The following is a 17629-nucleotide window of genomic DNA, read 5'->3' as shown; positions in this document are numbered from 1 at the left end:
GCTGGAGCAGGCAAGGAGTATGAGGAGTCCTCCCCATGAAGAGGAAGGAGCAGCAGAAACAACGGGTGATGAACTGACTGCAAGCCCCATCACCTGCCCCTTGAATTGCTGAGGCGGGGGAGAGAGAGAAATCGGGAGCAAAGCTGTGCCCAGGAAGAACAGAGGCCAGGGGAGAATGGCGTTTTGAAAATGTGGTTGTAGTTCTCACTATCCTACTCTGATTGCTAAATTAAGTGGTGCTAGTGGTCAAATTAATTGATACTCTTTTTTTTCTTCCCCAACCAAGTCTGCCTTTTGCCTGTAACCATAATGGGTGAGTCATCCCTCCCTGTCCTTGTCTCAATCCCAGAGTCTTTTGTTTTATTTTCTCCTCCCCATTCCTGAGGGGGAAGGAGTGAGAGAGTGGCTTTGTGGTGCTCAGTTGCCCTCTGGGCTTAAACCACAACAATAGTAACCTTCAAAAGGTCTGTATGTCAAGCAACTTGTCCAGTAAACTTTCTGCATCTACAACACGCTTCAGTAACAAGTACCCTGGTCTACTACCCACAATGAGAACCACCACCTCTAGTTTGTTTCTTCTGAAACTGGCTCCTGCTAGTTTCATGTGGTGGCCCAGTTTTTTCACTGGATGAGACAGTGAACACACATTGCTCCATCACCTTCTCATGGCACTCATTATTCTGAGTGTCCATCATTTTCCATGTGATACGATCTCCCCATAGAAAAAGACTTAAGATAACTTAATAAAAGAGCAGCAAAATTCCTGAGATCATATAGTACTAAACTAAATTAAATGTATTAGGTAACATTCAATAGGGCTTCAGAGCCATGAAAGGTAACAACCATTTTGAAAAGTATTTTAGCAGAACCAGGTAAGTACAAATTAGTAGAAAATATAATAAAAAAAATTAAAATAACAATCACAGATAATTATGACCAGTAATATTCACTGCTGATAAAGACACTAGTAGTAGGTGTTAAAAAAAAAAAAAATCATGAGGTTTATATAACAATGTGTACACATTTAACAGCTACAATTCCAGAAATTGTTCTTACAAAAGATTTTGTGGAGAAATCTCAAAAAAAGATTCAGTTCAACAATTCAATAGTGAAGAAAAAGACCAATAAATTTTAGGAATTATTATGAAAGGAATATAGAACAAAAGAGGAACTCTATTCTCTCATAAATCCATAGCATGCCCACATATACAATGCTGCATATGTTTATTACATTTTCATCTCAGAACAGATTGAAGAGAAACAGAAAACACACAGAAAAGACCAAGGTGATTAGACTTAGACATATGAGGAAACACTAGTTATATTCAGGGAGAAATGAGGAGGAATGAGGAGGAAGATGATGGAGAGGTAAAATCATGAGTAGTATCAAGCAGGTAAACAAGGAATTACTGTTCACTGTTTCTCATAAAAAAGATGTAGAAAAGAAGCTGATTAATTGACCAAATAATACTTTAAAAATAAAGTACTTTCTCATGCTCGTACTCATTTCAATTAAGTGCAGAAATCATAGCCCAGGACATTAAAGAGCAAAAAATATGAAAGGGGTAAAGAAGGGACTACACACACATAGAGGATTTCTGTTAGTAACTATTAAGTATGATGGTCACCATGCAACTCTCCTATTACTCATTAATAGATGCCAAGAGAATATACCAGAAGAAATACTGATACACAGTTCTGTTTCTTATACTTTTTCCCAAATATCTTTAGTCATTCCTAGAAATAGTACCCTGGATCTTGATCTGGTATTAGGAAAATAACTTCTGAGTACGTTCAGTTTTGTTCATTTTTTGCTGATCTTTGCAAATATTGACTAGTATCTCTTCCTGCCCTGACCTGCAGCAAGACAGCCACAGCTCATTAGATGATCCTGGATACCAGTCATCAGGTCACTTTGCTGACTTGATAAGAATTTCATCTGCAATATGCTAGTGAAATTAGGAAAGAAAAAAAAATACCTTTACCATAGCTTTTAGTAATTTAATGGGAAGAAGCTACATTTTATGTAGAAGTAAGAGCAAGAATGATCCTGCTCATATCAAATAGATCATCCTCCCCTAGGGGAAAAAAAAAATAAAAAAATAAAAACCCCCATCCTTTCTCCAAAAATCTGGGACCAGAACAAGTTTCTACTGGATAGGAACAGCAAGTCACCCATCTCCTTTCCAAAAAAGAAAGCCACACCTCCTCCCCTAAAAAACTCTCACAATAAAATAAGTTAATTTCATTTCAAAATGGAGTGACAATTGCTGGAGTACATACAATTAGTAAGCAATTAACAAGCTTAATCCTTGATGCTAACACCTAGTACTGCTACAACCTTTATCCTGTGATTAAGGCCAGGACAAATGCAGATACTCATCACACCATCTCACTTTCAAAGTAATTTTTGTAGTGCCTAGCAGACTGGTGTATTTGTATTTGCTCCATCAGACTTCCCACTATTTCCTAGCAGAGCCCTGTTCATACATGACCTGTTTAACATTCTCCCATGGTTCCACATTTGGGTAAAATTCTAATTTGAAGTCACATTGCTTTCACCTTCTACCAATATTCTGCACCTTCTGGTTTCAATCATAAGCTGAGAAAAACCCAATTTCCCCAAGCACTCCTCCTCCCCAGGGCTTCAAACACATGCATGCCACAGAATAGTTAACAGTTAAATATTTTCTTGCCAATATTTTAAGAGTGCAGAAGGTTCCAAATTGCTGGTAAAATAAACAATGCCAGACTGTGAAAACTCCTGCCTGCCATATACTCTGATGTTAACAAGAGTTTCTTTATTACTGTAACCTTTCAGAAGCGAACAAAAATTATTTCTCTACCCGAGTTCTGCCCTCAAGTAAAAGGCAAAGGAGAAAAGTGAACCATGAAAAAGCTGCATGGTAAGATACTGTGAGTTTTCCATCTTCTGTATTTCATTCAGTCTTGATGCTGCTATGAATAAAAAAAAAAAACTTCCAGAAGATCCTAAAAGCATGGGCAAGGATTTTAAGAAGCCAAAAATTTCCTTACACACTGTTTCCTGAATAACACAGATTAAACCAGATGGGACATCTTCCCTCTTGCATAATAAAACATGAAATACAAAAGGGCAAATTTAGGATACTGTCAATGAGACACGTTATTTTCAAGGTTCTTGGCACACAGCTCTGTCCTCTGGGGCTTTAGCCATCGACTTCCATCAATTACAGGGCCTCTGCCATTTCCTCACTTTTAAAAAATGAGATCTTCAAGTAGCATTTACAATAGAAGAACTAGTAGCACTTTTAGCACGAACAAGACACATGACGATACAGTGCAGATGACGCCCCCTAAAAACCACAGGTCACTCACAGCCCTGCCAGCCTGCTGCTACCAACCAAATATATTTGGAGTTACAGAATCCATGGCCAAGCCACCTGAAAATCGGTTCAGATCAATGTTGCTCATTTCACATAAACCAAGATTGTACTAACCCCATCTTCCATCCATGATACCCATACCACTAGATGAACCTCCCCTTTTATGTGTGGTTATTCCTGTGGGCACAAGGCCACCTGACTATCTTGAAAATCAACATGATGCATGTTTTGCTAGCAACAAATAGAGATCTCTAAGATCAGGTACACTGGTATTTTGGTCAAATCTTTTAACCTTTTGCATTATTTCCTGCCCTTTGAATATGGAAACAACAACATTCAAGTTCTTACAGAAGTGTAATGATAATTAACTAGTAGAGACACAGCAAATGCTGCGTATGACCAGAAACAGAAGACACAACAACTGAGGATAAAGGAATGAAAAGAATCTACTGAGATTCCCAAACCAGAATGGAAAACAGAAAAACACATCAATTTGCCTAGATGTGTACAAAAGTATCGTATGCTGTTGCTTATACTAAAGTAGTAAAAGAAATCAAAGAAGCAAGTAAGCATTGGAATTACTGAATGTATTGCATTTACACTTCCTGATCATTATCATTTATTCTACTGTGGCAGTTGTTAGCAAAAGTAGTCAAAAATAAGGGTTTCACAGAACTGCCAGATTTATAAATGGATAAAATGGGCCAGAGAAGTCAGAAAATGAAGTAACAAAATAAACTGAGTTCTGACAGGAAAATACAACATTTGCAACCCACTTACCTAGCCAGGCTACAAGCCATTGTAGTATGTACATTGTAAACATGAAGACATTGTGTCTGCAGCAGAATTTAAGACTGGCTTTTGAAGGAGTTTGACAATTAAAGTGGCACAGAGCTGCTTGCAGGAGAAACTGATGCAGACTGCCAGGACTTGGAGATTGCTCTCCCACTCCCCCAGTACATACTACAGACTACTGAAGCGAAAAAAATTCATTAGTGGAGACTGTCAGGAGACGTTATGCCAGAGCAACAAGCTAGAAAGATGTTTTCATCAGCAGTTTTCAGAAGACATATGAGTGATGGCTAGGTCAGAGAGAAAAAAAGATGAAGCACAAGGATATTAGTGGAGGAAAGCACTGATAATGGCAAATATGCAAATGAGATTTAAGATGGGAAAGCAAGTGTTCAGATAAAGAAATAAAGGAATTGAAGAACAGATAGATCTGGAGTTGAAAAAAGCAAAATCATGAAGATGCTTCAACATGCAAGGGTGGGTTTGAAGCAAGCAGACAAGAGGACATATCCTGAGCTTCCATTGTGGACCTTTGCAACAGGAGGTTGCTGGATGAGCATGTTGAATAAAGGTAGCATGTGACCACAGAATCAGTGAAGCAGCGTGTCAAGGATGGAGAGCAGGCCCAACTGGCACTGATGTTTGTAAAAGGATTCGTTGATCATGAAGGAACACAAGGGAAGAGAGAGAGATAGTAGTGACAGTCTGACATACAGAAAGGGGCCCTGCAATGAAACAAAGAGAATGAATAAGAGGTAAGAAAAAGTACAGAGATAAACTAGTATTTCTACAAGATAAGTAGTAGGAAGGGAGAAGTATATAACATCCTGACAGATGGGAAACATGAAAACAGATGCATACGCTGAAAAGGGAATCAGATACAAGGTCCAGTGAATTCAGGCATTAGGGTAACAGAAAAATGACCAAGGACAAGGAAGGGAAAAAAACACTGAGAATGGGTGCAATTTATTAAGTAATTGCTTATGTACTACATGTAAATTCCAAAATTAGGCATACCTGAAAGCAGTGATACAGTCAGTGTACCACAGAACAAAGGAACAGGTGGGGAAGTATACTTTCAGTGCACCTAACAAAATGAAAGTATCAAGCAAGGAAGGCAACCCAGAGAACAGGACCATGCTCTTCTAACAGGATAGCAGGACTGAGAAAGAACAAGATTCATTACCATAGTTGTACAGATATAAGCTCAATGAAGATCCTATTAGCCTAAATGCATTGGCTGTCACAGAGGGAAAAAAAAAAAAAAGAAAATAAATTCTCTTGCATGCTGTGTCTCTTTCTCTCCTGGAAACAATCACTGTAGTCTGTGAAGCTGCACTCACGTTTTGCTCTCAGAAACAAAGCAATAAAACAAAGCTAGTAACCCTTCCCAAAATAAAGGTTAGAGAAGAGATTCCAAGTACGAAGCAGATCTCACTTGTACCATCTGTACCCTGTGAAGACAAGTCCAGAATTTGTGTAAAATACAGCACTTCAAACACCCCTAAGTTCGGCCAGAATTACCATTCGGAAGCATTCAGTGGAAGGTAGATGTGGACAGAAAACCAATCAACCTCTCCTTGTCAGCAGCAGTTTACCAAGCACCGTCTGGTACCTGCAACTAGAGCTTCCTGATACAGAAGGAAGGGAACAGCCAGAGACACGACAGAAGGTGGCAGTGGTAACTGGTGAGCTGGGAGAGCCAACAACAGTTGCATACTGTTTTAATCAAAGCCACAACACATGGGTGCTACTGAATCTGCCAGAGACACAAAAAAAGTTATGTGAGGGGAAGGGAATGAATGAGCAGCCTCTCAGACCCCTGCACCATATCAGAACATTAACCGATGCTTATGTTATTGTCTTTCAAGACAGACAGGCACCAAAAACATAAGGAAAAGTTAAGTTATTCATTCCTAAAGAGGAAGCAGAAGATACCAATAACATTCTACCAGCAACGAAATGCACAAGCAACAATATTATTAAAACACAATGGGAACAACATAGAACCTCTCAATGGTTTGATTACTCTGGTTTAGAAGATATAACGGTCTTGGAATTTTTCTGTATTTATGAGGAACCTTGAAAGTGCATTCATGTTTTCACTGCAGCAGCTCAGAACTGTTAAGAAAGAATTACAACATCATCAGATACCTTGCTTGCAAGTCTCAAAAAGCTTAGCCAACCAGACCAGCTGGTCTCAGTTGAGGAACCCTGGGGCAACCTCCAAAAGGACAGGAAGCTGATAGCGTACATGTCCAAAATACACAGCATAACAACATGTTACCTAACCCTACACTGATCACAAACACATCACAAACTGGATTATAAGCAATACACAAAGCACTGGCAGGAGCCAGGCAACAGTGACAATATAGGTGCTACCCATTCTGCTGAGCTTGCAGAATGTGGCAGGTTCTGGAAGGATCACTTTCCTGTTTTCACCATCATTTCTACGCCATCAGAATAAAAATTATGCAGCTGTGGTGAGTGGTAATTTCATTGCTCAATGTTTGAATTTTGGCAACTACATTGTATTCTAGAGAGTTTGAGGAACATGGGGCAGCACTTAACACCTACAAGCACTGCATGGCGACATCAATTTTGGCACGCGAGTCCTACTGGTGCAGAACATGGAGAATAAGGGTGCTATAAGGCAGCTTCCACTCCACTGAACTTTCCACAGGCACCAGAAGGAGGCACAAAACAGACCAAGGACACTACCTTGTGGTAACAGGATTCAACACGTCTGGGAAATGTAAATTGATTTTTTTTTTTTATGCCAGACTTTATAGAAAACTAAGGCAGGCCAGTTGTAAAGAACCCAAGCATATATTATACCTGGATTTCAATACCAAGTACCCTTGGCATGCCCCAAACATGCCTATATTTAAGACAGCCAGGTGTGTTAGTTCCACAGGCAGCGGTTCTAGAACAACTACATTAAAAACACCCCTATTGAGAAAACACCCTAATGAGAAAGACACCCCTATTTCAAAACTCCACAACCTGGTAAAGTTAAATCTGCATCATCATGCATACTGTTTGTTCCAGACCTAATAACGGTTGAGATATTTTCTAGGTAACATTTCATACACATGCATTTTCCTGCAAGCTTAAATCATTAAGATTTCCATAATCAAATTTACTGAATTTACTCTGGAACAGTACCTGATACTATTTATCCATTTATGAAATGACAAAATACTGGAAACTCACCATGAACCTTCGAACTCTTTGAGAAAGGATCAAGGGCTGATGAACTATTTCTTTTGTGCTGTTTAAGTTCAGTTAAAACATATACAATGCCTAGTATCCTATTAAACAAAACAATCACAACCACACAGAGCAATCTTGTATCTTACTACTTTGGCAAGTTTGTTTTGTTGTTTTTATTTTAAAAAGAGAACACTAAACACTGGTAAGTTTTTATATATTATGTTTTCTAAATAGTCATTAAAAAAACCTCATAACAATTTTCTCCTTAAAATGTCCTAGTAAAGTCAATTTAAAAACATACATACACCATTTAAAACTAAAACTTCTCCTCTTTAGCTTTATAGGTTTTTGAAAAAGGTTTTTAAGTGTACTAAACACTATCCTCTATCTCATATCCCAATCCATTTCCTCAAACAAAATCTCTACCTTCTCTACAATAATTTGCTTCAGAACACTTCCTCCATCTCAACTCCTGCCTCCACTGCACCACCAGAATACTGCGCACACTTCCCTTCTGCCCCAGCTCTGCTGCTGTTCTCCCATGATAATATAATTTCTGTTCTGTGCATCCCAAATTGACTCCATGACTTCCCATCAGATTTTAGATACAGGCCTGAAAAAGACCCCCTGATTATTCAAATACAGTAGCTTTCCACTGTAGGTGAATCAACTGCAATGGTTTAATTCATACAAAGATCAAGTTCTATTTTAAAATTCTATCAATTTTACACCCTGTCCTCTCATCTTCTAAAGCCATTCTAGAACCTTACTTGTCTTGCTCTGACCATGATTTCTGAGTCCTTTGTTAGAAGTGTCAGACTTTTTGTTCTCCACAATAAGAATAACTTACATTGAATTATATTGTTTAAGAAGTTTTGTAGCTACTATAAGGTAAAATGGCATTTTTAATCATCTGAAGTCTTCTAATTGTGAAAAGAGTATCAAGACAGAAAATGGTGGTTAAGTTCACAGAGCTAAATTCTGCTCTCATTTACACTGATGTGAACCATGTTATTGATTCTGATTCGCATTACCTCAGATGTACAGCAATGTAACTGAGAGCAAATTATGGGTCACTGTATATAAACAGCTCTAGCTAAAAGCATAACAAAGACTGTATTGTGCTGTGCACAGCAGAGCCAATAAACGAATTCAAAAGACACCTAGATGTGTTCCTGGAAAAAAAAGGGGGCAAGGGTCTAAGTGGTCTGGTGGGAAAACAGGAAAGTGAGATTAAGATAAATTAAAACAGGCTTGGCACACTGGTCTTGACAGTCCCTCCCATTCTTATCTCTTTTGCAGCTTTTAGAACATGTATGGTTATAAAATAAATCGTTATTTTGCACTGAAAGAAACCTTATTCATTTCAGAAGTAGAATGCCACCACAACACACAAGACTAACATTGCTAAAACGAACCTACAACAATTTATAGGTATTTGAATACAGCCTGATGGACCCTAGCATGTGTTTTGCACCCAGAAGTATTAGTACTGAGTTCTTGGAGGAGAAGGAGGGGGGCAGGAAAGAGGTGTTGGGGTTTTTTCGGGCTTGTTTGCTGTTTTGGTTGTTTGGTTGGTTGCTGGGTTTTGGTTTTTTTTTTTTGGGGGGGGGGGGCGGGAGGAGGAGAGAAGGGTGTTGGGGGGACAAGTTTTGTTTGGGTGGGATTTTGTTGTTGCTTTGTTTGTTTGTTTGTTTGTTTTTAAAGAACCTTGTATCTATTGTCTGATTATCAGCTGAAATCCCATTCCAGGGAACTCCAGCACCTACAAGTCCTTCTGATCAACTCTGCAGCTCCATCTAAGGGTACTGAAAAATCCTTAAACTTGTAACAACTTGTTTTATTTACATACAGTTGCTAAAACACAATACTTAGGTCAGTAAGGTTAATATTCAGGTTGCTAAAGAAATCTGTTAGGAAGACAAATGGCAGCAATTTCTAATACTGACTGAATTTCCCTTACAAACTGATTAGGCAGCTGCCAGTTTGCAGAATATAAATGTATTCACTGCAAGCCACAAGGTGGAGATCTCTGGCAAAGTAGGATCAAAAGGAAATCTTTTACCCAGCCTAATGTTACTATTAACACTTTGAGCCATTGCATCAAGCCAATTTTTCTGTTTGTTTTTAAAGTTTGATAGAAATGTCACTAGTGGAAAAATTAAGTAAAGAGCACTGGTTAGCCACAGAACTGGACACACCTGGCTGCAAACCCACCAAAAGAAACTGACTTCATTAGTACTAGGGACAGCAGAGTAAAATTTATATCTGAAATATGCCTGCACCAGTAGAATTTGCTGAGGCCACAGGCTCTCTGTGTGTTTTTACAGCTGTGTCAAGTTTTGGTTTCTGACTCTTGCCGACATTCAGGAGTGCTGAAGGAGCTCAGGCTAACAAGTCCCAAAACTTTGTAGCTGAGATTTAGATCTCAGCAGTTTTAACAACCAGGTTTTGAAATAATACAAACTCCATTTGGAGTTGGAGCTGATGTAAATTAGTAGTTAAAACGCCTTACATTATATCACTTTCAGCTCCAATGAACTTGTATATTTAAGAGCAGATGGCATACATTAATAAGCTATCTATATCAATTCAGGAATATAGTATCCATTTTCTGCATCAAGTGTTGGAATTGTTGCTAGATGTGGCAACAAGTTGAAGAACTGCAGCTTTGTCTGTCAACAAGTTAAACTAATTACATCCAACTACCAATTTCATAGAGGTGCTTTGTCACTTATACCACAATACAGGAATGTACCAATCAGACTTAAATATTGACCTTTGATAGCCTCCGAGAGAGAAAAAGCAGGGAACTGAAATTTCTAACCTCCTACGAGCTATACAGATGATAACTTAGTGCCCTAGAAGTATTTAGTAAAGTTTCTTTTCATTATCTTACTTCTGAGAAAGGTTCAGATTCTGAAATCTGAAAGCATCAACAGAGGAACATTAATGTCATCTTATTAACTTCTACTCTTATCATGATACATTTATCTTCTCTGGGAGGTAGGATACTGATTGCAGGACTAAATTACTTAAAAATAAATAGCTGTTACACGTATTTCTCAATCAGCTCACAAAACCCTTGTCATTACCTCAGCCTCATTTTAAAAGAACCATTAGGGATAAATACATTAAGATTAATAAGTGGAACCTAACACTTAGGGTAACTGCCCTTTACTTAGTTCTCACTTAAAACTCCTTGCTTTTGCTAAAGCCGAGATGTGAGAAAGAGTTCAGTCAGGGTCCATCTGTGTGACAGAGAGGAAAGCAAAGAGTGAACAAGCATGGAAGAAACAGAAACAGCCCATGCAGGGTCGCGGGTAAAGTGGTATATTAAGCTATGATCACTAGCACTGTGATAGGAAAATAAAGCAATGATAAGGAGCAAAGAAACAGCTAACGTCTTCAAACATCAATGCATAAACTACTTTCACCTAACATACAACAAATACTATCAGAAGAGACTAAAAAGTTCATTCATCTTGACAAAATAATGAATGAAAGATTAGGAAGAATTAAAAGCTGAAAGAAAAAAAAAAAAAAATCACTAAAAGATGAGGAAAGCCCTATGCCTTCACAAACTCTATGGGGAAGAGAACAGTTCTAATTTCCAAGTTTACAATCTAGGAGAGTTCACTAGGCTTTCTCATACACCCTTAATGCCTGGTCTAGTTAGCTGTTACCTCAAGAGTTCACAGTCTCTCACAAGGAGTCTCATTAAAATCAATGGGCCTCTGTGCACCTAAACTATATTAAATATACACACAGATGTAACTGTTTTTGAGATCAAGCCTTTAAATGTGTACATACTTGGTTTAAGCATCAGCTATTGCCACATAAAAGCTATGTTAACACTTCATTACAGTCAAAAGTATATTACAGGAATCATATTATTGGAAACTAAGCATGCTCATTATTATATTGCATGGTCATTATTACAAAGATTGCAAAATTTGAATTTAAGGATAAACTGAGAAGATGCCTAACCTGCCAAGGCAGAGAATGAGTGGCATTCAAACTTAAGCTCTCCTCACAGCTGCATCATACAGCAACCATACCTTATGCACATAATAACATTTGACGCTCCAGATTGGATGAAAACATAACGACACTGGTTTTTTACACTTTGGGAAATTACGGGGAGCAATGGAATAGTTTAGTTTGCAGAAATGGAAACCCTTTGCTTCCCTTTATAAAGAACTGACTGTAAGAAATAGCTTTTTTTCCCTTAAAGGGAAAAAAAAAATCTCAATACAGGTCTAACTTACACCATGCTTTACTTTTGAGTTCTGCATGCTTGTAAGGGTAGCGAACACCTAGTTTTGCTTCTCTGATGTTTGCTGCTGCTTCAAATCCTGCAAGGAAAACTACAAGATGGCATTTGAGATTAGTTCATATAAAGCAAAATTGGGGTCAAAAGGAACAGAGAAATAATTTTCTGCTCCAGAGTAGCATTCCCTCTGTGCAGAGATGGAATCAAAAGATCACTGAAGAGATTTTGGTGGGCTTTGGGAGGTGTAATGTTCTGCTGAGGTTTGGGGGTTTTTTTGGGGTTGGTTGTTTTGCTTTTGTTTTGGGTTTGTTTGGGTTTTTTTTTTTTGTTTGTTGGTGGGTTTTTTGTTTGTTTTTTTTTTTTGGTTTTTTTTTTGCTTTTCAAGAAGAGTAGCCTTAAATTTATACTTGGAACAAAGATCTAAGCTGTCTCCAGTTCCTACAGAAAGCAGAATCAACCACTGATATGATGTGGAAGGCATCCAATAAGGACAAAAATGCATAAGCTATTCGAGTCAATTTTTTCCTCTAGTGGTATCATCTAATTTATCTATGCTCATTCACACTGCCTTATGGCATCTGACCAGGAAAGTGGAGATTCTCATACTGGACTTTATGTAAGCCCATTAATGTAGCAGGAAATTCTAAGATGTCTGAATTTAGATTTAATCTAAAAGAAGAGTAAGAGGATAACTTGTATTTAAAAGCAAGCTGTAACATAGTAAAACTATGAAATACCCAACAGCTATGAAAAAAGAGCTGATGGAATAACTGAAGTTACACCAGAATGAACACTTTCTAAAACCACATACAAAATAAAAGATCAGAAAAACTTCTTGAATTACTAATGTGATCACATACCAAATCCTAACTCACCAGTTAATTCCCTTGTTTGTCACCAATAGGAATACTGTAGCAGCCTCTCCAAAACATGGTTGACAGCTAAGACTTTACAACATGCCACTATTGCTATATGAAAACTGTCACTTCTCTAACAGTCTAATTTATTTTAATCACAGACAAACCTCTATTTAATCCTTGAACTATTCTTTTCTCTTTCCACAACACAGGAGATATTTCTCAGTCCTATTCTCCCACCAGAAGTGCCCTGAATCCTCAAATGTATCAGGTCTCCTGTCACCCCTGTGATACCAGGGTTAGAAAAACTATCTCCTACTTCCACTGCTTCTGCACTGCCTTCTCTGAAAACTACCACCAACACAAGGCTGAAGAAATGCACTTACAGACTTTAAGGGCAGAAATGACCATTACAACTAACTAGCATCACCTTCCTCTGAACAGGCCAAGAAGATCCAACCTTGCTCTTCCTTCAAACTTGTAAATGAACTATCCTTGGAGCTACTATCTCCTTACAATGCTGCTTTTGTGATAAAGACTATCTATACTTAAGAATCCAAATGAAAAAATAAACTAATGACTAGTGATAGTCATGTACAGGAATTTAATATAAAAACCTTGTCTCTTAACTTTCCTTTTACTCACCATCCTAGATACAAAGAAAATTCAAAGCTCTGCTGGAGCTACTTAAGTTGTGGTTACACATTTGGCACCAGTCATGTTTCTCCCTACCTCAGCTGCTTATTCCTATCCACAAATGCCCATTCTGTTATCGCAGCATCCATTTCTGCAATCACATGGAAAACCACATGGAAATTAATTACTTTCAGACAAACCAATATCTTCATCCAGGCCATGGTGCAGTTTCAGAAACAAGGTCAGTGGCTCAATACAACAGGCAGTACAACTGCGGGAATGAATGGTCAGGAGTAAGGGCTACACATACCAGCTTAAGCTAAAAAATAAACAAGCAGCTACAGGTTGATTCTTAGGCATTATTCTAAGATATACAAAGCTACGAAAGCATTGAAAGACATGAATCAAGATTATCAACACTGAAGATGACTTACCCCCATCACCTTACCACGCTGTTCAACATCCTCCCACATGCAGTGAACTATATAGCGACACATGTATTTTCCTGTGCGACCCTCCTGTTTCATTCGTACCAGACACATCCTGCAAGAACATAAACACCAAATTCATCACTTCTAGTTTTTCTTCAAATGTAAAGAGTAAATAAAATATATTTAAGCTCATTTAAGATTCTCCTTATAGTATGTGTTTGTGTGATCAGGGAAAAAAACACAAAGATTTTTTTTTTTTTTTTAAATAAACTATCACAAATTTTCAGTTCTGTACTCAAGAGCTGTACCTGCTGGATTTTGGCTAATCCACCTATGGAAGAGTAACAGTGGACTCTGTTCTGGTTGACAGTACTGTAATCTAGTTAAACAGTACTGCAACCTAAATTTCTTGGCCTTAAAAACCTATCACCATTTGGAGCAGGAACAAATGTCTTGCCTAATCCTAGGCTACAAGCCAGCTGTAATTCAGCTTGGTACACTAAAGTGCTGTAAGAGTCCTAACTAGCCAAGCTGTGAACACTTAAGCAAGTTACAGACTTCACCCAAATTCACATTAGCATTTTCCTAAACTATTTCAACTATAGGGGTCTTTGGATACGTGTCCAACTACTTGGCAAAACCCCTACATGCAGTACATGCCAGAAGAACTCAAAAGGCTGTAAGTGCATTGTGGGATCTTAATGAGAATACCAGGTTGAGTTGTTCTACTTTTTTTTTTTTTTTTTAAACGTTAAAGCTACTTGAACTTCATTGCTGCTGTTCTGCCTAGAAAATAAATCATCAGAACAAAAATTTTATTTTGCCTCTTTTACAACATCGGTAAACAGCATGAACTGAAATACGTGCTAATCCCTCACTAAGCCAAGAGAGCAGTCCCATCACCAGTCCCAACTTCTCTACTTCACTAGCCAGCTCTGCTCCTGCGCTATGAGTCAGAAATGACTGTCCAGGATTGACTGAGTTACTGCAGATGAGGTGATGCTCAAATATTGGAGCTGAAAGAAGTCACTGCTTTGCAGAGAGACAAGTTACAGGTAGGAAACTGCTCACAGGAAATTCTTCTCACAGCTTATGTAAAACTAGAGCAGAGCCACTGGAGGCCAGTTTGAAGCAGTTGCATACTAACAGTAGTGAATGTGCCACAAGAGTTAAGAGGTAAAAATGATGATTTTTTTTTTTTTTTTAAATTTGTTCATTTCTTCAGTGGACATAAGATCTGTGCCTCCCTACAGGCATTAAAAGTATCTGGTGATCTGTGAATGACAGCTCAACAGGGAAGTCATAAACACTTGAAGCTTGTCTGTTGAGCTGACCTGTAAAAGGACAGATGCCAATCTTTATGATGGATTCTATCCTGTCTACTGATTAGTAAAGGAAAGATATTTTTTAACTTCCAAAGGAAGCAAAATTTATTGTCAGTGATGAGTCACAGAGACAAAACAAACTGAAGATAATAAAACCTGCATTACTCCTGTATTATTTTTTCTGATTAGAACCATACATTTAAGTCCCATACAAGGGCCATTCAACTGAGACACCAAAATTGAAAGAAGAAAAGCCCTTGGACCAGAATCTGTTTTCTAGATGGAGAGTTTCTGAAAATGACACTGGTCATACATGAGACAGCTTGGGCTTCAACACAAGCCAGGTGGAATGAGGCCATAAGACTGGAGAGAAGGACTGAGGCATGAGAAGTAGACCAGTGATCAAAGGGTGGAGCAACTGAGAGATCGGGGTAGAGGATGGGTAGATAAGGTGAAGGGCAGCAGTGAGCAAAGGAAACATTGGGAAGACTGGCAATTTCTGTCTCAGGAAACAGAGCTGTGCAAGGATTCCCAAGGTTTATATTGTGGCAGTGACAACTTGGTATCTGTCCAACAACACCACTGTCCCAGCAAACAAATGCAATTAAGACAGTATCAAGACATGAATCCTCATCTTGCTCACAAAAAGATGGCAAAGCTGTCTGCTAAAACAGTGGCCCAGAACTCATAGAACAGTTGTCCAGTTACCAGTCCTTCCACAAAACAAATGCACAAAGAGCTTAAAACTTTTGTGTCTTACTTTCACCAGTTTCAAAACCCTTGTTCTTGTGCACTTACATAACTGATCTGTATGAAAAAGTTAGTTAGTAAGCGTTACTGTATCCCAAATTTTTACCCATTCTTAACAAGTCAAACAGAAAAAGACTCAGTTTAAAAGACTAATTTTGGGCTAAGAAAAGCATTTTTAAACTTCTCTCACTCAATACGCAAGCTCGAGGGAAAAAAAAAAAAAAAGTAAGACTGGCTTGGCAAGAAAACCTCCTCCGGAGTATAAATACTGGTTCCTATCCAGTTTGCCTTCAGTGGTGGCGAAACAGGAGAGAGGAGTGCACAGACCAACAGCTAACAATTGCTCACTGATGAGCAGGACTGGAGTGGTGTTCAGAGTAAAACCTGCTACCCATGAAGCCTAAAAGGAAGCTCTGTGTTTGGATGCATAGTGCTGTCATAGAGCTGTTCTGCAGCACCACGAGTGAGATCATGGAATTTTGCAGTTTATTTGAAAATTTGGTAGTTTGTTACTACACCTGCTGTCTGAGGTTTAAAAGACACAGACTCTTTAAAGACTATAAGCCTTCTAACTAGATCAACAGAGTGTAAAAAGTTTTATCGTTTCACTACAGAATCTGTTCTGTAGTTTAGTCAAATACTGACTCATCTTCATCAACCCATGAAAGAAAAATTATTCCAAACTATCTTTAGAAAGCTGTCTACCTGACACTGGTCGGGTTGGATAATTTAAACTGTATTTAAATTATGCAGAGATTATGTTAGAAGAAAATTACATGCAAGGATGCTTGAAAAAGAATAGGAGCATCTATAACTCCAACCAACTTGGGTGAGATGTAGCAGTTTCCTGCAACGGCCTCAGCTATAACTGCTTCTGTCAGTACTCCCACAGCACCAACAGACTGGCTTAAACACCAGAAGCAGTAGTCAACACCACCCTGTCAACTGTTGTCAGGTGGTTCAGTGCCACACAATCAAGGTGTGATGATACTTCTAAGGCCAAAGCCCACTCAGAGCTTCCCACTATCTCCTGCACAGGGCCACTCATTCCTGCTTCCTCGGTTGCTCCAGAGCAACTATTTCTGGGGTTGTATTGTTCAGAGAAATTACTCTGGCTTAACAGGAGTTGAAAGGCTTTATTCTGTTTAACCTGTTCACAAATGGCCAGCAACTTGGGGGACAGGAGAAGGAAGCTCCTGAATCAACTTTGTCATCAGCTGTATGTTGTGACATACACTTTTATAAATAATGGTAACAAGAATAATTATGAACTCTTCCTAATTAGGTCTGCATGTTATCCTGTGCCCCAGCCCAGGAAGTTCACCAACTACTGTATTTACAGCCGTGTACAGGTCTTTGCTGGGGCACAAACTAACAGAAGCAAGCCTGGCTGTGCAGTCTTCCTCTCCCCTGGTGCCTTTCCTTAGGCCACGTAGCCCATTACCCCATGTTAAGGCAGGATCAACTAAATGCTTACGACATTCCAGATAAACTTGTTCTTAAAACCTCCCTCAAGCAAGACACTTCTGATGTAATTTAAACCCCTTTCTTCCTGCCCTCTCTACCACGAAACACAACACGAAACACAACACGGTTTACTTCCTTTCTTCTGAAGCATCGTATTTCAAAATGGTAGGGTATCATCACTCTTCTCTACACAAATCTGAGAAATCTTTTCCTGCAGTAACTCTTTTCTACATACTTGGCAGTTCTTGTTCTCCTCTGGACTCTCTCAGACTGATCAACACCTTCTCAAGTGCAGATTTCCTTATGAAAAACAATGCTCGGATGAATTCTTGCAACAGATCTTTGGGTCTTTCAGAACAGGAATTGTAACACCACTCTATTTTGATCTTCAGAGAACTCCATTTTGAATACTTTAGAGATGTCCCCATACTAGGTGTGGTAATAATACAAATGGAGCTCTAGGTACCTACATGATACATCCTGCACCAAGACATTTCTTAGTACGGTCACC

The 17629-nt window shown here is 38.6% G+C and overlaps 1 protein-coding gene across 1 annotated transcript in view; it reads right to left on the bottom strand.

The window, feature by feature from the left end:
- The window catches only part of LOC104358645 (ubiquinol-cytochrome-c reductase complex assembly factor 1), a 49917-nt gene that overhangs the window by 11880 nt on the left and 20408 nt on the right, over positions 1–17629 (bottom strand). Inside the window, exon 7 of the mRNA XM_042801122.1 lies at positions 13580–13688. Within this exon, the coding sequence (XP_042657056.1) occupies positions 13580–13688 (109 nt within the window). The remainder of the gene's footprint in view (positions 1–13579; positions 13689–17629) is intronic.

Source organism: Tyto alba, unplaced genomic scaffold (genome assembly GCF_018691265.1).
Source record: "Tyto alba isolate M040663 unplaced genomic scaffold, T.alba_DEE_v4.0 Super-Scaffold_33, whole genome shotgun sequence".
Taxonomy (NCBI): domain Eukaryota; kingdom Metazoa; phylum Chordata; class Aves; order Strigiformes; family Tytonidae; genus Tyto; species Tyto alba.
Note: the sequence above shows the minus strand (reverse complement) of the source record. Positions and strands in the feature narration are given on the sequence as shown.